Consider the following 21,930-nt stretch of genomic DNA (forward strand, 5'->3'; position numbering starts at 1 on the left):
GATGTGTAGGGACGGAAGGTCTGGTCCGGATTGGGACAAGATGGGGACTCTGGGGATGGGGTCCTGCGCATCCCCGCCCCGCACCTCGAGAGCCCTAAGAGCGCGGCAGGGACCCTTTGGGGTGGGGGTCGCGGTGGCTGGGGGCGGGGTCTGGGCCGCCCAGGCCCCGCCCCCGTGGAGCTCGCCTCGCCCCGCCCCCTCCACGGGGTCTTGCGCGTTAAAAGGCGCGCGGGCCCGGCCGGGCTGCACTTGCGTTGCACCCGGGCAGAGTGCGGCCGCGACGGGGCGGGCGGACTCTCAGGCGCTCAGAGCCGGCCTCGGGTCCTCGGTGCCTGGCGCTAGAACCTCCATCCCGACCTCCACCCGGACCCGGACCCCGACCCCGACCCGGCCCGGCCCGGCCCCCGCCCCCGCCCCCCGGGCCGATGGACTACTCCTACCTCAATTCGTACGACTCGTGCGTGGCTGCCATGGAGGCGTCCGCCTACGGCGACTTCGGCGCCTGCAGCCAGCCTGGCGGCTTCCAATACAGCCCCCTGCGGCCCGCCTTCCCCGCTGCAGGGCCGCCCTGCCCCGCGCTCGGCTCGTCCAACTGCGCGCTTGGCGCCCTACGCGACCACCAGCCCGCGCCCTACTCGGCAGGTGAGCGCAGCCCCGGCCCAACCCTCCCTCCAAATCCTGCAGAAAATCCCCGGTCCCACTCGGCAAGTGAATGCGACTGTCCCCCACAGCCATCCCCACTCTGCCCTGGCCAGACCCTCCAACACCCGAGAGATCCCCAGTAATACGAGGGATTCCCCTCAGCAGGGATGACCCGTACCCTCTCATCCCTCGCGTTCCTCTCTGGCGCTGCCAAATCTCCATTCCGTGCCCTTTGGGTCAAGGCACTGGATCCCCGGCCCAGCCCCGGGCCCTTCACTAGGCCTTCCCCGCCCCACCTGCAAAGACTGACTACCAAACCTCTCCAAACCCTGTATCCTTGAAAGACACGCCAGGCTCAGTCCAGTCAGACCCCCATCCTTATTGCCCCTGTCCCTGGTGATTCCTAACCCCTAGCAAGGATCCCTGCAGGCAGCTGCGTTGCCCCAGATGGGAACCTTCCTAGAGCCCTGGCGCCATTAGGCCCCTCCCGCCCTATCTTGGACCCATTCCGCTTGGGCCCAAACCCTTCTGTGCCACCAAAACCAGTTTCCGTAACCCGCAAAAAAGGAGGCCCGGGTCATTAAGCCACTTTCATCTCCCCATTCCCCTATAGACTCTCCCAGCTAAAATCCCGCAGTCCTGCCCCCGAGCTCTTTGATCCAAGTCCCTGTCCAAACCCTCAACCTCACTGAGCCTCTTCAATCATCCCCATCTTTCAGATTAGAGTCCCAGCCTGCCCCACCCAACTCCTTATCTCCTTCTCTCTTGGGAAGACCACCCCGGACTCAAGTAGAGGACTGGGGCCTGGGGTGGGGGGGATAAGTCCCTGGATTTGGAGGATGAGGCCAGAGACTGGAACAGGGTTGGCAGATTGGGCACCCTGGGCAGGGTGAGGATAGGGATTGGGGAGATGGGGACAGGAAATGAGATGGGATACAGGGTTCTGAGACCAGGCAAATGGGTTTAAGGTACAGAGAGATGGGAGCAGAGATGGGAAGACTGGAGACCCTGGGAGAAATAGACACCCAAGGTGGGGGAGACAGAGATAAGAATCAGGTGATGGGGACCAAGGAAGCTCCAAAACAGAGAGGAGAAAGACGGGGATAGGAATGGGGTGTCGGAGACAAGGATTAGGGGATGTGGGGACATGAAGAGAGGGGACAAAGGTGGAGATTGGGGACCCCTGGAGAATATAAAGACCTAAACTGGGGTTAGAGACGGGGATGGGGAGATGGTGTCAGCAGCACTGTCTATGGGGCAGTGGAGACTGGGACGGGTATAGGAAGAGAATAGGGGTAGGGGCTGGCTTTGGGGGACATAGGACACAGGGGAAAGAGGGGCAAAGAGAAGATGGAGGAACTTGAGTAGGGAGAAATACGAACCCTTCTCAATGGGCACAAAGAGGAGTCGCCGAGAAGGGGAAAGTTGAAGAGAGATTCAGATGGAGGAAAATGAGGAAGAGGAGAGAGGACACCTTGAAGAAAATGGGGACCAGGGACGTGAGACAGAGCTGAGAAAATGAGGCCTGGGAAGGAGAGAGATGGGCGGGTAGAGGAGCCAAATCTGTACAGGAGAGACCCGTGGCAGAGCTGAAAGTAGAGCCGGCAGGAGAGTCTCAGTCGCAGAGCCAGGACCACGACTAGCTGGTGGGGTGACGCGCAATGCTGTTGAGACCCGACAGACATCCAAGGCTAGGGTGGACGGAGCAGGACCTGGAGTCAGGCGGGCAGGCGCGCTGAGAGACAGACACACCGAGTGGAGTGTGGGAAGGGAGGGTGGAATGGGGGGAGGTGGAGGGAACATGGCGGAGTGGAGGGGGTCCTTGGCTGAAGGATCGGATTCTGGTTTCCTCGCTGCGGCTCTTGGGCCCCAGGTCTCCCAGATCCTGGTCCAGTCCGCCTTTATCCCTGTCGGCTCCCTGGAGCAATACAGAGGACGCTTGGCCCTAGGTTTCGAGGACCAAGACGAGGGACCAGGCTAGGGACGTGGGTGGTGCGCGATTCCCTTGGAGCAGGAAGCAACGGGCTGAGCTTGTCCTCTCATTCTCCCCACCCTCGTTGCCCCCGCCCTCCTGCACACACCCGTAGTGCCCTACAAGTTCTTCCCGGAGCCGTCGGGCCTGCATGAGAAGCGCAAGCAGCGGCGCATCCGCACCACGTTCACGAGCGCGCAGCTCAAGGAGCTGGAGCGCGTCTTCGCCGAGACCCACTACCCCGACATTTACACGCGCGAGGAGCTGGCGCTCAAGATCGACCTCACTGAGGCTCGCGTGCAGGTGCGTGTATGCACGTGTGTGTAAGAGTGTGTGCGCATGGAAGGGGATGTGGAAGGTTAGTGCGCGACATCTGGGGAGCGGACACAGGCAACTGCAGCCTGGAGGCGGGGATGAAGGGCCAGGGGCCAGAGCACAATACGGGGATGGTTGGGCAGCCAGAGGAGGCAGCGGAGCCAGGACTCGGAAGCCCTCCGGAGATCTGTTTAGCTTCATGATACCTGCCTCTCGATTCCCGGATTTCAGGTCTCCCTCCTACGGCAGAACATTCAGAAGCCTTGAGAAGCCAGGATACAGGTGGAATTGGTAGAGGGGAAGCCCCACGTGATCTCAGGACCAAGCGTGGGGGAGTGGGAGCAGGCCAGTCAGCACCTTCGTGTCCCCTCCCCAGGCTGCAAGGCTGGGCAGCCTGAGCGTAGGGCAGGCGCAGGGCCGGAGAGCAGGGTCCGGACGGACTCTGTTGTTTATCTGTGCAAATCCGCGTACAGATGTTCAGCTGGCCCGCCTTGACTGGGAGGCCTTGGACAAAAGATTTCTCTGGCGCCCTAACCCCCTCTCCACCGCCCTGGGACGCTCCAGGCGGGAAGTCCCGAGCTTCCTAAAAGAGGAGATTGGGGGCAGGGCTTAGGGTGAAGAGAGCAGAAGGCAGAGTTCCCTCCAGGAGACCGAGAATGCCGGGATCCGGGGCCGAGTGAATCCCAAGGGCAAGAACGTTGGGATCTGGAGGAAGGGGCCAGTGGAGGAGAGGAGAGTGCATAGGGCAATAGGCTGGGGGTCTGGGGAACGAGGGGCCGACGCTGGGAAGGCCGCGGGCCACTCGGACCAGTAATAATCCGGGCGGTTCTTCCCAGACGGAGGTCTCACCCGCGCCTTGCGGCCCCAGACTGACCCCGTGCGTTCTCTGACGCTGGTCGGGACTGACTGGCCCCTGTGCCCGCAGGTCTGGTTCCAGAACCGCCGGGCCAAGTTCCGCAAACAGGAGCGCGCGGCCAGCGCCAAGGGCGCGGCGGGCGCGGCGGGCGCCAAAAAGGGCGAGGCGCGCTGCTCGTCCGAGGACGACGACTCCAAGGAGTCCACGTGCAGCCCCACGCCCGACAGCACCGCATCGCTGCCGCCGCCACCCGCGCCCGGCCTGGCCAGCCCGCGCCTGAGCCCCAGCCCGCTGCCTGCAGCCCTGGGCTCCGGCCCCGGGCCCGGGCCCGGAGCACAGCCGCTCAAGGGCGCGTTGTGGGCTGGCGTGGCGGGCGGTGGGGGCGGCGGGCCCGGCGCGGGCGCAGCCGAACTACTTAAGGCCTGGCAGCCGGCGGAGCCTGGGCCCGGGCCCTTCTCCGGGGTTCTGTCCTCCTTTCACCGGAAGCCCGGCCCCGCCCTGAAAACCAATCTGTTCTAGCCGCCGGCCTCTGGAGGCTCTGAGCCTTGCCCCAGAGACGTCCCAGCCCCTCCAGGACCTGACAGTCCCTCCTGTTCCCGGCCGCCAGTCTGGAAGTCCCATCCGTCCCCACTGCCCACAGTGGCCCCTAGTTGTCCCCTCCCCAGCTTTGAAGACCAAATTAGGGCCACTCTCGTCCTCACCCACTCCCACCCAGTAGAGTGGAGTACTTTTCAACAGGACCCCTCCTCCAGGAGAGCAGAGAGCCCTCTTCCAGCCTGGCCTTCTTTGGATCCGGGATCAAATACCACCTGTCCCTAACAGTGCCCAAACGTGAGATCCTCAAGGAGTGGTGTGGCCTCCTACCCTGGCTCTACAGCTGGCTGGGTCACTCCTTACCATGGTGACCATGAGTACCCGCTGCTCCACCCCTTGGGCTCATCCACACCGTCCCCACCCCCTGCAAAGGCTGGTCGTCCCTGGGATTGTCAGCGGCCTGAAGGGTGCCCCCGCCAATTCATCCCTTGCGCGTCCCCTCCCGTCCCTAGCCCTCTGGCACAGAGGGTGAACCTGTTAGAGGAGTGGCGGGGCTGCCCGGGGAATGGGACAGAGTTGTTTTCTTTTTCCTGTTTTTTTGTTCCTTTTCTTTGAAAACTTGTAATTTATTGAGGTAAGTTTTGCTCAATCCAAATAAAACTTAATTTATTGAAGACATCACACCGGCAACCCTTCCGAGTGCCCAAGGTGGGGATAGGCTGCCTGCAAGAACCCCGCCCCCGGCCGCCGCATCCCCAGTGCAGGGCAGTATAGACCAGGAGACCGTAAGAACTAAGCAAACTGGCACTTTATGGCCAACATCCTGCCCACCCAACGATCCCAATAATATTAAGATGCCCTCCCTCCCCAAACCCACACAGAAAAGCTTAAATAAACCCCAGCCCGGTCCTAGGGCTATTCCTTCATTTCCGGACGGACACCCCTGGAGTGGGGGTTTCGGGAGGTCCTAGCAGAACTCCTCCCCTGTAGTTCAGGCCCTGCAGAGGGCAGCAAAAACTGCGCTGAAAGTGGGGCCCAGACGTACCCAGCTGGACCCCCACGGATGCCCTTGGGGGTGGGGGGGGGGTCCAGAAAAGGAGAACAGCACCAGAGTAACCAGGGTCCTTGGTAACCATGGCAACTGACCTCCGCAGCCCCGGCCCCTAAAGGGGCGGGGCAGGATACTCTCATTAGGGCATTCCAAGTAATTGGGCAGTGGGGAAGACAGATCCCCAATAAATAGGCAGAGAGGTACTGCCCCGCCCCTTAGAACTTTCCAACCCTGGGGCGATAGCTGGCCCTTCCTAGGGTGGGGAGAGGCGCTGAGTTCGTCGCAGCTTCGAGGTGCCTCCGAGATCACTTGCTAAGCTGCAAGGTATCCAGAAGGAGGCGCTTGTGAGCCGGGTCCTGCACCCCAGCTTCCTCCAGGTCCTCCTCGGTGATGTCACTGTGGGAATAAAAGAGGCTAAGAGATGAGCTGGGGATTCCTGAGGGCTCCTAGCCCCGCCCCTGGCTCCGGACCACCCCTCCGCCGCCGGGCCCGCCCCACCTGAGAAACTCCAGGTCGTCCCAGCCATTGTGCACCAGGCCCTCCTCATAGCGCTCCAAGCCGATGGCCCGCAGCCAGGCACCCATGCCCGCCTCGCCCAGCCCGCTGGCCCGCCCGCCCTGCGGGCATGGAGCCTGCGGAAACGGCATGTCAGAGGGAGCACTAAGGGTGCCCCCCCCCACACCTGCTGACAGACACATTCTACCGCCTGCTCTCTGGGGAAGGGAGGCAAGGACTGGGGCTGATTCATGTGCCCGCCCCCCCAACTCCCCAGTGCCCATGTCAGGGCAGAGGGAACACCAGTGAATGCTGAGTGGTGGAGTGAAAAGATAGCACAGTCCATGAGCAGGCACACTCCTCAGGCACACACAGCCAGCCACCGCTAGTCCACACACCTCCTCCGCCAGGTCCTCCTGAATGCTCTCTCGGATGCGGGGCGGAGGGAAGCTGAGGGGCCGGCCATAGTCAGAGGACAGTCCCCGGGGTGGCTGCAGCTCCAGGGGGCTTGGGAGGAGTGCTGAGCGTCCGGGCCCCGCAGGAGCATAATCCACCTCGCTCAGGGTCTTGGCCATCTGCAGCACTGAGCAGGACCGGTCGTCTCCACCGGCTACTTCTCCCAGGAAGGTGCTGGTGGGTGAAGGGCTGGGGGGCAGTGGGGGCCTTGGATGGGCCTTGGGAGGCGGTGGGCCTCGAGCCTCACCCCCACTGCGGCCCCGGACCATTGGCCCTGGCAAAGGATCCAGGCTGGGGGGTAGGAAGATGGCTGAGTCTGGCAGTGGTGGGGGTGGAAAGTCTGGAGGGGGGAGTGTGCCCCCAGACTCCTCATCTGATGAACTTCCCTCTCCCACACGAGGTGGCTGGTGGCGCCCAAGCTGTGGAGCAGGCACTGTGATGGCCACTTTGTTCTTGGTGGCAGGTGGGACAGGGGCCCTGGCAGGTGAGGGTGGCTCCGGGGGCAGCAGCTGGTGTGGGACCCCTTCAAGGACGTAGTAGGCAGGGTTATTGAAGCTGTTCTTGGGTGGGGGGGGTGCCACCCCTTCCGGTTCAGGAGCCCCCTCTGGCTTCAACCTGGGTTTGGGAGCAGGGTAACCAAGTCAGGACCCAGAAACCCAAGGCAAAGGCAATGGGCAGAGTGGAGGGAAAACTGGACAGGAGTGAGAAGAGACAAGGGCCCCTGGTCCTAGACTTTTCACGTGACCTTGAGCACATAACTTGCCCTCTCCCACCCTTGGTTTCCTCATCTGTAAAGTCAGGAAAAGGGAGGCTTTGAATGAATAACCCTAAACTCTTGTCTCACTTAAGATTCTCAGATCTTTTATGACTTTGTAACTCTGAAACCGGAGCGGAAATGGGTGAGAACAGAGGTGCCAGAAGACAGGGCATGTACGGCCTCCAAAGAGAGCAACCAGCCAGACTTAGCCTCTCGAGGCAGCCAAGGTTGATATACTGAGGAATAGAACTCAGGGACTCAGGTTAGTTTTACTCAAGCCTGGGGATAAAACCTAAGTAGCTGATAACAGCTGAAGATGAGTGAAAAAGCACTAAATTGTACCTAGGAGTTCTTAAGTTCAAGTAACAATTGGATATAATTAGAAAGCAAGCCTCACTTTCCCAAAGTGTGACACGCAGAACACTAGTCCCCAGGACGTTAATAGTCACTACATGGAAAAAAAGTTTCCTGGCCCATTAAGTTTGGGAAACTATATTATACAGAGTTGAAAAGAGGTTTCCTTCCTGTCCACATGCTCAGAGCTTTTGCTAATGTTAATGTGCACTGGGAATAGCTAAGAAAAGAATCTAGCAAGAAGCATTTCCCAAACTCATCTGACCACAAACCATTTCTAGCAGGGCCTGTTGTAGGATAGAGTTCCATAGAACGCACCCTGGGAAATCCTGTACCAAGCCACATGCCTTTTCCAGACAGAAGGCTCAAGCTGGGTCTGTTTACATGGAGGGAACAGTTTTAAAAACAATTTCTAATTCCACTTTTAAAGGCAGAATTGAGAGGAAAGGCTGACTGCTCCCTTTGACTCAGAGAGCCACACCTAACAGAGGCCTTGCTGGTCAGAGTGGCCACAGGCATAGGGCCACGGCACCTCCATCCGCAGGGCGGCAGAGCACCCTAACAGCAGATGCTCCCCAGGCTGGCCCTGAGAGCCGAGCCTGGCAGTGGATAAAACTGGAGTTGGGGGGACAGCAGGTTCCTCCTCTCACCTGGGGGTCAAGGGCTCCTCCCGGGGAGCTGCTCGGGGTGGGGCTGGGGGCCTCCCAGTTGGTGGCGGTTTCTCTGGTTCTTCGAATAACTTGGACAGTGGGCAGGAGGCCTCTGTGGAGGCTGGCTTGCGGCTCCCTGACCTGCCAGTGGTGCACAGGACAGCAGAGATGAAGGATGAAGTGGGGCTGACCAAAAGCCCCCAGGGACCCCTTTATGTGACATCCAACACAGCCCCAACTCACCTGGGCTCTTGGCTGCCTCGGGACACAGAGGGGGCTTTGCTCTTTGCTCCTGCCTCATCCTTGTCAATGCTGATCCACTCTGGGGGGTGGGGTGGAGTGGGGAAGGGAGACTCAGAGGGGACCTGTGCTCCTGGACCCCACAGACACCCACCGGGCCTGCCAGCCCCTTCCCAGCTACTCCTCTGGGCAGGCCCACCCCCAGCTGTGGCTGCAGACCCTCCAAGTAGCCCAGGGATTTCAACATGCCCCACCCCTGGGTCCTCCCCTCCTAGACCCGTCCATACCACCCCATCTCATGCCCCCACACCCCTCCTAACGGAGCCCCCACCGTAGAGCCGCTCACGGGTGCCCAAGCGCTCCGTGGGCACCCGCACCTTCATGGAGCCACGGATGTTGCCTGTCTCCTCGCCTCGGTGGGACAGGAAGGTCAGGAACTGCTGGGCCGTGCTGCCAATCATGGACTTAAGTGCGACCACACACTCCCCTGAGGGGCAGATGGGACAGACCAGCAAGTTGCCAAGCCATTCTAGGATCCTACCTGGCTTCCTGTACCCCTCGACTCCCCTCACCCCTCACCATAGGATTCGTAGCCGTCCATGGACTTGACTGTGAGCAGGAGGTGCTGGTCCTGCAGGTACTCAATGTCAGCCAGAATTGGCTTGAGCTGGGAAGGGGAGAGGCCCAGTGAGGAGCAAAGCCCAACCCCTACCCCTTACCCCTCCTACGTGCTGCCCTGACACCACTTACCCCCTACCCTCGAGTCATGTGGACTCACTCACACTCAACTCTTAAGGAAGGATCCCAAACCCTTAACGTAGAAGACACAGCCATGCATGGGCCTTTAGCACTTAGCACCACTGTAACTAATTAATTTTCTGTGTCCCCAGTGGCCAAAACAGAACCTGACATTTAGCAAAGGCTCAAGAGGTATTTGCTGAATGAATGAATGAACAAACTGCAGTGTGGTTCCACACTCCCAAACAAAGCAAATGCCCTTATCCTCACTCATGCCCAGCCAAACACATACATGCACTCACGCATGCGCAGATCTGCCGGCCCCACCCTCCCGCCCAGGCAAGCTCAGCATGCTCTTCTGCGGCCCTCTCCGCACCCTCACCCACAGGCGCAGGCCCCGCCCACAGCCTCACCGTGGGCAGCTGGCGGGAAGACCACTGCACTTTGAGGAAGTTGATGTTGTCACTGCTCTGCGCATCGTTCTCGAAGCTCTTCTTGTACTCTGGAGTAGGGACAGGGGACACCCAACTGAGTACCACCTCTGGGCTTCCCTTCCCCCTAAGTAGGGGGCTGACTGCTCTGGACCCCTCCTGGCCTCCCACTGCCCTTGGCCCACACCCAGCCCTGGGCCCCGCCTCTGACCCTCCAGGCAGGTGGAGTAGAACTCAATGAAGAACTTGGTGCGGCTGGCTGTCTTCACAATGGCCTCGATGCTCTCAAACTCAATGTAGGCCTGGTCCGAAGTCTTTGAGAGCCCTGAGGAGTATGCGAGGAGGGCAGATAGGAGGGCTAAGAGGGCAGGACAGGATCACAGGAGGAACAGGACAGACAGGCCCAGCCCTGAGGCTGTGGCAGAGCAGGAGGCAAGGCCAGGAGGCGCTGAACCAGAGCAAAGACACAACCCAAGGATGAAAACCCCATAGAGGCAGCGGCTGGGGACCAGAACGCCTATGGGCTTAGCCCCCAACAACCTGCCACCCCTCCAGGCACACGCAGTGGCATGCATGTGGCCCCAGGCAGACACAGACAGGTATGTGTACACTCATGCATACACACACACACTCATGGGCACACGCCTCTCGTGACAGCCCAGGTGTACATTTTCAGAAACACTGTTGCACTCACATGTACACACACCCAAACACACACATACACTTAAGCAGAATCAAACCTATGCACATCCTCAGGCCACCACCTGGGCCCACCCAGATGTATGCCACATCCACAAGAACATCCAGGACTGTCACCTTTCTTGGAGATGAACTGAGAGGTAACTCCAACCTCAAACGTCCCAAATACAGGGGAGTGGTCACTGGTGACGATGTCATCAGTGCAACCTAGGCAGGGGGGATAGGAATGGGGGCTCAGAAGGAACATCCCTACTCTCTGCTCCCACCTCCCAAAGTTAGGGCAGCGTCTGGATGGTGACCACCCGGGATCTGCCATCACCCTGCCCAGGAGGCTCTCACCATAGGAATTGCAGATGATGTGAGTTTCAGGGTAGGATTTCCACAGAATCCGGTCACACCATGAGGGCACGTTGGTCCGGACCTGGGGCAGGGGTTGGCAGCATGGTCAAAGAAGACAGCTGGGGACTGCTCGGCACGGGCCCCAGCCCAGAACTGGGGCGTCCCCACACTTCCATTACACTGGGCCCCAGCACCCACCTCCCTCTTGGGATCCTCACAACACCAGGATCACCCAAAGGCCTCAGAGGGGCCATGGAGGCTGAAGTGGTGACTGCAGAGGCCCAGACCCTTGACCTCCCGCCACTCCTGACTCACTGCAGGCCTGGGGGCCCCCAAGGCCTATGTCTGTCTTGGCTCACCCCAGTTGGCTTCTGCTTGTGCCAGGCATATGTGTCCCGGGAACCCCGCTCATAGCGGTAGGTGGGTGGGAAGGAGATCTCCTCCTCACCTAAGGAAAGCAGGGGACAGGTGGGGCTCAGGGTCCTCAAACCCAGAGATACCGCAAGCCCCCCAGCCCTCAGAGACCACCTGCCAGGCCCACACTCACTGAATCGAAGGAAGACCTTGTGCTTCTCCCGCTCCAAGTTGAGCTGGTCCACCCTGAGCAGGGGCTCAAACTCCTTCCTGCTGATGTAGTTCAGGATCTCCTGAGGTGGGGGACACACAGGATGGAGACGTTCCTCCTGCACCAGAGCCAGGGTGATAGCCCTTCTGGCCCCTAGCCTCCCTTCAGCCACCAGCACGGTCCTGCTCGCACCTGGATATCCATGTCCAGGCGGTAGTTGAGGTCCCCAAACCAGAAGAGGTGGGTGAAGCGCAGGGAGATGTCAAAGGCACTGAGCTGCCGGTCGCCCAGCGAGAGCAGCCGCAGGATGTCCAGGTAGTTCTGGTTCCGCCTATGGTGAGGGGTGCGGATAGGTCCCCAGGGTCAGGAGTCAGGCATAGGTGGGAATGCAAGAAGTCTCTGGGGTCAGGGTCGGGATCAGACAGAGGGTCTTGAGTGGGGATGGGGGGGGGGAGAAGGGGCTCTATGGGGACAGGGACGTAGGAGGGCCGTGCACTGGGACATGGGAGAAGGAACAGGTCTCAGGTGCATAGGGGATGGGTGTAAAGAGACCACTGGGAAGGCACCCCCTCACCGAGCGGTCTTCTCATTTCCCGAGGTGAGATGACAATTCACAAAGCCAAATGAGGTACCATTGAACATGAAGGAGACGCCCACAGCTCCCTTGTTCCCTGTCAGGGCAAGCAAGAGAGGAAGGCCTGGGTCACCCTCAGAGGACTCCCAACTCTTCTCCTCTGCGCCTCAAAGCAGCAGCAAGAGGAGCCTCCCTACCCCAGATGCTATGAGGCAGGCAGGCCTCTGAACACACAGCCACACCTTCCTGGGGGGACCCCATGGGGCGTAAATGGTCCGTCTGGACGGCCTGAGTTTGCTGGTGTGTGTGAGCAGTGTCCCTGGAGATCACAGGAGATCCCAAGGGTGAAACTGAAAGGCCCTGCAGATCCTGATCTGTCTGGGGGAGCAAGCCAGGTGGCCTGGGCACTGGGCCTGGCTCCACCTCTTACTTGCCGTGTGGCCTTGGACAGGTCACTCAACCACTCTGGGTTTGAGTTTTATCATCTATGAAAAGGAGTAAGTGTCCTAGCCTTGCCTTCCTGGTGGGGCTAGAAGAGATTTAGAATATGAATACTCTTTTCTTTTTTTGAAACAGAGTCCCAATCCGTTGCCCGGGCTAGAGTGCCGTGGTGTCAGCCTAGCAACATCAAACTCCTGGCTCAAGTGATCCTCCTGCCTCAGCCTCCTAAGTAGCTGGGCACTTGCCACCACACCTAATTTTTTCTATTTTTAGTAGAGACGGAGTCTCACTCTTGCTCAGGCTAGTCTCAAACTCCTAACCTCAAGTGATCCTCCTGCCTTGGCCTCCTAGAGTGCTAGGATTACAGGCGTGAGCCACCCGGCCTGGCCCTGAATATGCTTTTTAAAGTTCAGAGTGCCCTATATATGGGGAGGCTGAGACCACCTAAAAGGGGAAACTCTGGGGCTGGAGAGGAAGTAGGAGACACAGAGAGAGAGATCCTACCACCCTCCACAGCCCACCCTGCTTACCCAGGGTGTTGGCAATGCCAGTCTTCACACTGGACGTACTGACATGGCTGATGCGGTTCTCGTGCTCTGGCTTGACCAGCACGGCCACCTTGATGTTCCACAGTGACTGCATGGCAATCTGGGTAGAAGGTGCAGGGTCACCCCTGCCCTGGGGCACCCACTGTCTGCATTCACCCCGGCCTACAGTATAGACTGTTCTGGCCACCACAGGATAAGGTCTGCTACCCCTCTTTCCGAGGGACCAGAGAGAAACAGTCCCTCCCATGGCATGAAGGACCCAGGGTAGATCTCTCAGAGAATATGCCTAGGGACCAGAGGGAATGCCAGCCAAGCCAGCGTCACCTATGAAGTCAAACAGGATAGTTTGAGGGTAGTGTGTGAGGACAGGGAACTGGACAAGATGACCCCTCTCACCGGACGGTAATCCAGATCCGTGAGCTCCTTGAGGCCCCCGCGCAGCAGGTCCAGCCACTCACGGTCGCCCACTGAGTTCTCCTGGGTCCCAAAGACATAGATGTCATGGGGTATGGTCACAGTGACCTCGTCCAGGGTCTTCCCCAGACCCTTGGATGTGAACCAGGATGTCACGTTTTTCGGAGGCGGCACACTTCCTAGAGGTGAAGGGGAAGCGGGGTGTCAGGCCCAGGCCCTGGGGCCATCCCTCTCTCCCACCCAGCCCCAGCCCGGGCCTGACCCATGTTCCAGGTGCCTATGAAGACAGAGATCATGTCGGGCTCGTCCTGCTTAGAGTGCTTGTTCTTCATGAGCTGCAGCAGCTGGCAGAAGGCCTCCCGCTTCTGGGGACAGCAGCCAGTCAGGGGCAGGTAGGCAGCCAGGAACCCTCCCCAACCCCCAGAGATGCCCTGCTAGATGGCAAGTACCACGAGGGGAGGGTCGTGCCTGATGGGTTCACTACTGTCTACCCACTGTTCAAGCATGCAAAGGGCGCTGGTAAATGTTCACCGAATGAATATTTGAATCCATGCTCAGGCCACCCATTCTCAACACATTCTCTACCCTGCCAGACCCACCCCACCACTAGGAATGACATGCCTACATCACGTGTTCCCTTTCTTCCTGTGCAATGGGACACACCCACCTAGGGACCCCTGCAGCCCCCAGTGGCCTGGCCCAGCCTGCCACTCACCCGTGCGCTGACAAAGATGAAGTCCTTGCGCTGGGTCCGGTCCTTCTCCTTCTCAAACACGACGCCCAGCTTGTTCTGGACACGCTGGGACTTGATGAGCTGGCGGACTAGGGCATGGAGGACGGGTCACACAGGCCTGTGCCCCTCGGCTGGGGGCTCCACCCTGCCCATCCCTCCCAGGCCTAGCCCCGGCTCACTGCGGTCGTGCGTGAAGGTTGTCCAGTCCTCCTGAGAGTCCCGCTGTCTCCGCAGCAGCACCAGCCGCCCGCCCTCCACGTCCACACTCAGTGTGAACTTCTGTGACTTGCCAATCTTGGTCAGGTCACCCAGGGTCACATCCAGCTTCACCTGCAGGCCGGGAGGTGGAAGGCTGCTGAAGAGACCTTGGGGCAGGCAGCACCTCCTTCACCTCCAATGTCCCTGTGGCCCTTGAGGCCCCACCTGCCACGTACCTCGAAGGCCTGCACCGGGATGGTCTTGGCCTTACGTATGGACGGCTGCAGTGGGGCTGGGGGTGCTGTGGAGCTCATGTCCTGTAGGGCCTTCAGGGCCTGGAGGGGGCAAGGGCAGGGTGCAGTCAGGGGACACGCTGAGGGCTGGGGCGGTGGGGGCATGGCTGGTGTTGGGATCAATATTAAACTGTAGCTTCAGGGTTGAGATCAGTCCTAGGCCAGTGACAGGGGTCAGCAAGTTGGGGGGTCAGGGGTCAGAGGTCAGGAGTCAGGCCACCTTCTTCTGGATGCCAGACAAGAAGTCCTTTAGCACTGACAGCTTCAGCACCAGGCTTTCTAGTTCCTGCTCTCCAGTCTGTGGCAGGTTCTAGGGGCAGAAAGAATGAGGCCTGCACATAAGTCCCCTAAGCAGGAGCCCCCCACCCAGCCCCAGACAAGGAACCCACCTCCCAGAGGTCTCCCTACAGTCGCACCTGCTGCTGCAAAAGGCGGGTCACCATGGGCGAGCTCTGCTGGTCAAACACCTTGGACAGGATCTCCAGGCCTGACAGGACCTTATCTACCTCACTAGGGGAGACAGCAGGTCAGAAGAACTCCCCACCCTGACCTAAGTATAGGGAAGGGGGTGCTGAATGTATAGTCTCTGTCTTCACCACAAGGATACAAAGGGACAGGTGAGGAAAAGTCAGGAGGTAAAGGCGAGTTCACCATTCAGGGTCAGAGGTCAGGGCATCTGTGCAGCAAGGGAGTGGGTAAGAACAGGTCAGAGGTAAGGGTACGATGCCTGGGGGTGGATGTCCCAGATACCTGTGCAGCCTCCGGCAGGAGGTGGCGAGGGTGCGGGTGAGGTGGGGCAGGTTGCTGGCTCCGCCTCGCACAGCCTCCAGGTCCAGCCCGTAGCTACCCTTCAGGTACTCGTGTGAGACGGTGCTCAGCCCATTGGGAGCACTTCAGGGAGGGGTTAAGAGGTCAGTGGAGGTCCTGCTAACCTGTCCCAGGACCCTCACCCCACCCCTCGAAGGCACAGTACTAGTGGCCATCAGAACTGGATGGATCAGGGTATCTGCCTCTGGGCTGAGATGGGATAAGGGTCCCTGTGGGGGGCTTAGAAGGTCTCCCCATCTTTGGTAGGGCAACGGTTCTGCGAGGACAAAGGGACTTCCTGCTCAGTGGAGAGGGTGGGGTCTCACCTCTCAGCAGCTGGAGTTGTAGGAGGCTCAGAGGCTGGCGGGGGGCTGCTGGGCCCCGCTGGGGCAGAAATGCTGGTGGAGCCAGAGCGCGGGGGCAGTGGGGGTTTCTCATCCTCCCCATCTGTGGACAGCGGTCAGTGGGGCGGCAGTTTTGGCCTCCTGCCCTCAGGGGAGCAGGGGGGCATGCCATGGCTGTCAGTGACTTCCATGGAAAAGGTTAAAGGGATTGGGAAGTGGGGGACAGGAAGAGGCAGGTAGAGTCAGGGTGGCAACAAGGAAGGGATCTATCTGCACGCTGCACGGAGCAGTACCTGAGGCATCGCGGTCGTCCGGCGGGTCTGGCTCTCGCTCCCCCTCTACAGGCAGCAGCAGGGCACACACGAGGCCCTGGTTGGGCTGGGTGTATAAGCCGATGAGCTCGCCCAGGGTCTGGAAGCGGCGCACTGGCACACCCTGCGAGGTCTGTGGGCAGCAAGTGTGGGAGGAAGGGTCAGCCAGCAGGGGTGCCCTAAACTGGGTCAAGGTCAGGGTCAAGGGCCCACCCTCCTACCTGCACAGCCAAGAAGTCTTCTCCATCAGGCAGAATTCGATATGTGTGCACATGCTTCTGATACCTGATGGCAAGGAAGGATCAGAATCTGTCACCCCCAGGCTGGTGTCTAAGCCCCAAAGCACCCCCTCCTCCTGCCACCAGGTTCAATCCCCCAGCCTCCTCAGCTTGGTTTCCCAAAATCACTTTCCCAGGCTACACAGGGTTAATGATGGGGCCAGTCCACTTCCACCCTCCTAGTGTTGCCAGCAAGAGCAGGAATGACCAGAACACCCGCCCCCCAAGACCTACATAGACTCCACACCCACCACAGGGCCCGGGAAGCAACAGGCAGCTCTTTTGTGGCCTCCACAGCTGTCTAAACAGCCCCTCTGGGCTGTGGTACCAGTCTGGGCCCCCCGCCAGAGTAGGAGTCCTCAGAAGCCTGGTTAGCCTCTGTTTGCACACACGGGCAATGCACTAACGTGTGTGTGCACCTCCTGTGTTTACATTAGCATCTGGCTCTGCTGGAGTTGGGTGTGTACGGGACAGTTTTGCTGGGGAGTGTGGGTGCATCACCCTAGGCTTTCCCCCCTTCCCCAGACACCAGGAAATTGGGATGACCCAAAGGGGCCCCCGTGGGAGACCTGGGCCTCTAGAAGCCCCAAGCCAAGGGTGCTGACAGACGGCAGCAACAGCTGAGCAGGTGACAGCTGAGCCAGGCGCACGCTTGGTGGGGGATGGAAGGTATACCTCCCCAAGGACCCACCCAGGCCTGAGTGTGTTGGTTAGGAAGGGGGTGTTGCTACCAAAGAGGACCAAATGCCTATTTGAGGAGACCCCACACCTTGGCCACAGGGCCATCCCCTCCCCTTAAGTAAGCCCCCTTCAGGGGCTCTCCTGATGCTTATGCAGGTAGGTATCTGTGTGTGACTGGCACGTTAGTTTGTGAACTATGGTCTGTGTATATAACAACAACAGCATACCATTTACTGCATTCTGTCTCTGTGACAAGCTGGGCAATCAGCATCTATATAACGCATGTAATTCTCACATTTTGAAGCAGATATTATTGTTATCCCCATTCCCCAGTTGAAGAAACTGAGGCTCAAAGAGGAAAAGTGATTTGCTTAAGGTCACGGAGCAAGTAAAAAGCAGAGCTGGGAGTTTAAACCACGGCAGAGGCGAGGCCCCATATTCCCGCCTGCCAGTCAGATTGCCAGTGCCTGTCGGGGCAGGGGTGTGTCTTGAATGCTATCCATGTGCATGCGGGTGTGCACACAGGTAAGCAAGTATGTGTTTGCTTGGCAAATATAAGAAATGGCCTATTTCTGCCCCTTACCTCCAGACTCCTGAGATGCAAAGCTGAAGCCCCCACATATAGACAGACCCCTCACCCCATTCATACCCTCGCCAGGCAATGGAGCCAGGATTCTCCCCCTCCTGGAACAATAATGCTCCTCACCCAGACACAGGCCCCAGCTGTCCCCCTCCCACTCAGCAGCTGACCCAGCACCTGCCTCCTTCCCCTCCCTAATTAGGGGGCTGGGAGGCAGGGCTCCCAGGATATTCATGCGCCTGTGCTGTCCTGCATCCGTCTCCCCCTACTGGGCCTCAGACTTGAGGCATCAGCAGAGACTTATAGGGCCCCTTCCTCAGCAGGTCAACTGCCTAGGCCAGGGTTTCTCAACCTCTGTACTACTGACATTTTGGACTGCATACTTCTTTGTTATGGGGACTGTCCTGTGCACTGGAGAATGCATAGCAGCACCCCTGGCTTCTACCTACTAGACGCCAATAGCACCATCCTGGTTATGACAATCAAAAATGTCTCCCCTGGTCTAGGCCAATGCACTCCCCAAAGATGTCAGGAGAACAAAGGGGGAAGGAGGGGACAGAGGCCGAGGGGCTTGGGAGGGGGCTCACAGGGGTAGGGAAGAACATAACTATATCTAAACACAGCAACCCCTCACAGACTCCCACCCACTACTGCCCATTCCAGAGGCCCAAAGAAGCCCACTCGAAGTCAGACTGCAAGGCAGGGGGACAGGTCAGCGTGAAGACTGCAAAACTGAGAGTGCTAACTCACCCCAACACCACTACCACACACAGGTGACAGGTACAGCCACAGGACCCAGCCTACTCGGGGAAGTGCCAAGTCTAGCTCTACTCTCAGCATTCATAGCTCAGGGCTAAAGGAGCCAGATAACCAGAGCTCAAGCCCAGAGTCAAGCCACACACACTCTCTTATTGATTCATGACATAATGGTATGGTCCAGTACAGCCTCACCCCTGCCTTCCCAAGCCTTCCTCTTACCAACCACCCAGCCACTAGCCATACACAGCCAGGCAGAACCCAAGAGCACAGAAAGCAGCCCTCACACACCCCATCAGTCCCGCTACCCCAACTCCAGCCCCTGCCCACCACTCAGACACTCAATCCCTACCATACAGAACTGCACGCACGGGGGATGCACATCCTCACCCTTGCATCCCTTCTACCTGGAGCATGCCTGAGGGGATCTGCCTGCATATGCCCCCATCACTGCCACCTTGGGCTGTAGAACCCCACATCCTCTGCCCTCAAGGCCCCTGAAAGTGCCCCCACACACAGCAGGAAGGAAGTCCCCCCCTGCATCCTTCCCCAGCCCCACGATAAAGTCAAGGCCCCTACTCTGGAGGCGGGGCTGGCGTCTCACCGGCAGTCACCCCAACCGGGACCCTCCCCACCCACTGAACTCTCGGCCGTGTCCCCGCTCCCCCTAGCCCGCGCGGCCGCCTGCCCGCCCGCTGCACTCACAGGACGCAGAGTGCGAAGGCCCCCGCCACGCTCTCACTGTCTCGGACCAGGAAGCTGCCATCGCGGCCAGCCCGGGCCAGCAGCTCCTCCGCGGCAGCACGGCTCAGGTCACGGTGGTACCAGGCGGGGGCCGGGCTGCCCAGCGCGCCCCCGAGCCCAGCTCCCCCCGGGGCCGGCGCCCCGCACGCCGAGGCCATGGCCCGCGCAGGGCTCAGCGCCGCCCGCACCCGCCGCCCCACGCCATCGGCCCCGGGACGCTCGGGGCTGAGGCTGGGGCCCGGCCCGGGTCCCGGGCCTGAGGATCCGCGGGCTGGACAGAGCCGGGAATCGCGGCTCCGCGCTCCGCCGTGCAGGCCGCCCGGTTCGCCGCGCAGCCGCCGCCGCCGCCGCCGCCTGCAGCGCCGGCCTCAACTTGAAGAGAAAGAAAAGTTTGTTCAGAGGTGGCGGGGGAGGGGCGGGAGCGCAGCGCAGCGCAGCGCCGGGCGGCTGGCCCCCTCCCCCTCCGCTCGGCCCACGGCCCAGACCGCCCCCGCCCCCAGCCTCTTCCCGCGGGGATGATGCCCCACATTCCCGCAGGGCCAGGCACCTTCAAACCCCACAATGATCCTGTCCGCCACCACCAACCCGAAGAGATCCAATCCCCAAGTCCCCTTCAAATTCCAAGTCCCCCCATACTGCGCCCCAACTCTTAGGGGTCCCGGCACCCCCTGCAGAATCCAGCCCTCTTCAATACTCTCAATGATATGACCCCTAACTCCCATAAAGGTCTTATTCCACACTTTCCACTCGGCCCCCGTACAGCCTCTCTGGATCGGGCTTCCCCAAACCTGGGAAGGATCCAGATGGACCTCCCCCGACTCCTCTCTCCTCCATCCAAGCGGGCAGGACCCCCAACTACCGTGAAATCCACCCCCTCTTAGATCTGAACCCCCAACTCCACCGGGTGTGTTCCCCGATAAATCCCACGGGGGGATCCCCTCCATGGAGTTCCGACCTCCCACACACAGCAGACGAGGTCCAATGTCCTGAAGCCCCTCACGTACAGTCCCCGGCAGTCCCTCCCAGCCCGGCAGAGCCCTTCCCCCTCTCGGCCAAGTTCCCTGGCACCACCCCCTACACTCGCAGGCCGGGGCCTTGAGGGGTTCAGCAGTCCGAGACGAGGAGGCTCCCCCTTGCCCATCCAGAAGAAAGTTCCCTCAAATCCCCCGGTTCCCAGCCTCTCCTCAGAGCCCTGGCCGCCGCATGCAGACCCCCACCTCCGGGGCTGCTCCGGCGCCCCCTTCCCCGGGGAAGCGGCCCTGGACTCTCGGCGGCCACTTAAGATGGCCATCCGCCGCCGCCGCAACCCCCGCCTTCCGCCCCGCCCGCCGCCCCGCCCCCGCGGCTCCCCGGGGAGCCCGGGGTAGCACCCACGCCCCGCCTCGGCCTGCCCCGCGTCGCGGTCCCGGAGCCGCTGACCCGCCGAGCGACCTCGGGCAGGTCCCAGCGCCTCTCTGAGCCTCGGCTTCCCGCTCTGTAAAATGGGGATAATGCTACGAAGGCAGGCTCCGTGCGGCCGTGCTTGTAAAGCGCCCGGCACAGGGCCTGGCATCCAGCCGGCTCTCCCGAACGGCGGCTATTTTTATTATTAATTAAGGAGTAAGGAAAGTGACAGCTGTGTAAACTGTAAAGCGCGGCTGCGGAACGAACGGGTATTATTAGCACCCGCCCCCGCCCCAGCTACTCCCTCCAAGTCAACAAACTTGCGCCTCCGTGGGCCGGACGCCGAGCGGGGCGCACTCTGACGCCCCCCGCCTTCCCCCCTCCCGCCTCCCGCTGTGGGCGGACGGGGACGCGGCCGCCGCGAAGGGGGAGGAGCCCACGGAAGGGTCTGGCCCACCCCCTCCCAAAAAAGACCTAGCCGGTGGCGGCGTCTCCTGGGAGTCCTCTTCCTGCCCCGCCCCTCCGCCCCCTGGCTCCTTAAAGGCGCAGGCCTCCAGCCCCGCGCCCGCTGCCGCCAACTCCTGGGCCGCTGTAGGAGGATCCCTTTAACCTGGGCGAGAACTTTCACTTTGCTAAATTGAACCTGTTGGTGGAGTCCGTGGCAGAGCCGAAGAGCTTCTGCCTCTGTTTCACAGGTGCATTGGCTTAACCCAGCTGGAACAAAGCCTGGAATTTGGAGGGGGCTCTGTGAGGCCTTCCACACTAGATAACTAGAATAACTAGGAGATCCACTTACCCACCCACCCGTGCCTCCAGATCCTGCTGGGAACCCAGTAACTCATCCTCCAATCTGTGTCCAACTTCCCCCGTCAGCCACCTTTTGCTAAGAGGGAAGGTGAGCATGGTGTGAGGGCAATCCCTAGTGTCGGAGAGACCTGGACTAGGAGGCTGCGCACCTGAGTTCCAGTCCTAGCTGGGCCAGCCCCACCCGCTGGGGTGTTCTCAGACAGGTAGGTGCCTCTCTGGGGACCATTGCAGTAGGAGTGTGGAGACATGGCAGGAGACCTGGAGATCAACTCTGGCCCAGCTCCTGAGGGCTGTGCAAAGACAGAGCAACCCTCCAAGATAGGCATATCTACCAACCCCAGGAGAGGACAAAGGTGCCAGAGGCTTCTGCGCCTGGGAAGCCCCTAAGGGTTCCTAACCCTCTTCCAGCCACACCTCCAGGACACAGGAGCACTGGACAAGTTCTCCAGGAATACCCCAGACTGCCCTCTCCAATTGGCTCTCTTCCTCCTCGGAGGGTCCCAAGCCTCGACTCTGTCCCTTCAATTCACATCATGTTAGCCAGTGTGATTTTTTTTTTCATCCTCCTGAGAGTCTAGATCCTTTCCCAACTTTCCCGTTGCAGAGCTGAGCACAGAGCCAGGCAGACAAAGGCTAGGGGAAAAGAGAGATGCTTGAAGACCAATATAAATAAGAAGTTCTGCACCTGGCTCTCATTTGAGGCTCCAGGAGCTACAGGGTCCCTGAAGACTATTAATGTGTAGGCACTGGGCTCACTTGCTTTCTAGGCAACAGCTCCTTTACATTTCATAACCCTGAGGGAAGGATTATTACCCTCATTTTACTGAAGAGAAAACTAAGGTTTAGAGCAGAGAAACAACTATGTCACTTTCGCATAGTAAGTAGCAGAGCTGAGATTCAATCGCTGGTCTAGTTGCTCTAATCATAAGGAATCCAGAAGCTAT

The 21,930-nt window shown here is 59.9% G+C and overlaps 2 protein-coding genes across 5 annotated transcripts; one reads left to right on the plus strand and one right to left on the minus strand.

Annotated features, from left to right (window-relative positions):
* The first annotated feature begins 247 nt into the window (after positions 1-247).
* Positions 248-5,058, plus strand: PHOX2A (paired like homeobox 2A). 4 transcript variants are annotated; one of them, XM_069471027.1, is made up of 3 exons: positions 248-642; positions 2,730-2,917; positions 3,855-5,058. In XM_069471027.1, exons 1-3 carry the CDS (start codon positions 426-428, stop codon positions 4,302-4,304), a joined length of 855 nt encoding a protein of 284 aa, XP_069327128.1. In that variant the 5' UTR covers positions 248-425; the 3' UTR covers positions 4,305-5,058. The 4 variants fall into 4 exon arrangements, with proteins under 4 accessions (XP_069327128.1, XP_069327125.1, XP_069327126.1 ...); XM_069471024.1 differs by having other exon boundaries at positions 426-642; positions 2,730-2,921; positions 3,772-4,304; XM_069471025.1 differs by having other exon boundaries at positions 426-642; positions 2,730-2,918; positions 3,832-4,304.
* Positions 5,055-20,056, minus strand: INPPL1 (inositol polyphosphate phosphatase like 1). The gene is made up of 29 exons (XM_069471023.1): positions 20,014-20,056; positions 18,758-19,168; positions 15,979-16,042; positions 15,740-15,890; positions 15,429-15,549; positions 15,046-15,186; positions 14,712-14,805; positions 14,516-14,605; positions 14,239-14,337; positions 13,984-14,134; positions 13,787-13,893; positions 13,334-13,436; positions 13,054-13,250; positions 12,640-12,757; positions 11,669-11,765; positions 11,287-11,425; positions 11,077-11,176; positions 10,889-10,977; positions 10,530-10,611; positions 10,308-10,397; positions 9,703-9,816; positions 9,474-9,562; positions 8,902-8,989; positions 8,654-8,809; positions 8,326-8,404; positions 8,083-8,223; positions 6,264-6,936; positions 5,869-6,002; positions 5,055-5,766 (listed from the first exon to the last, which is right to left on the minus strand). Exons 2-29 carry the CDS (start codon positions 18,952-18,954, stop codon positions 5,676-5,678), a joined length of 3,795 nt encoding a protein of 1,264 aa, XP_069327124.1. The 5' UTR covers positions 18,955-19,168; positions 20,014-20,056; the 3' UTR covers positions 5,055-5,675.
* Between the last annotated feature and the right edge of the window lie 1,874 nt (positions 20,057-21,930).

This window comes from Eulemur rufifrons, chromosome 6 (assembly GCF_041146395.1).
Source record: "Eulemur rufifrons isolate Redbay chromosome 6, OSU_ERuf_1, whole genome shotgun sequence".
NCBI classification, from domain to species: domain Eukaryota; kingdom Metazoa; phylum Chordata; class Mammalia; order Primates; family Lemuridae; genus Eulemur; species Eulemur rufifrons.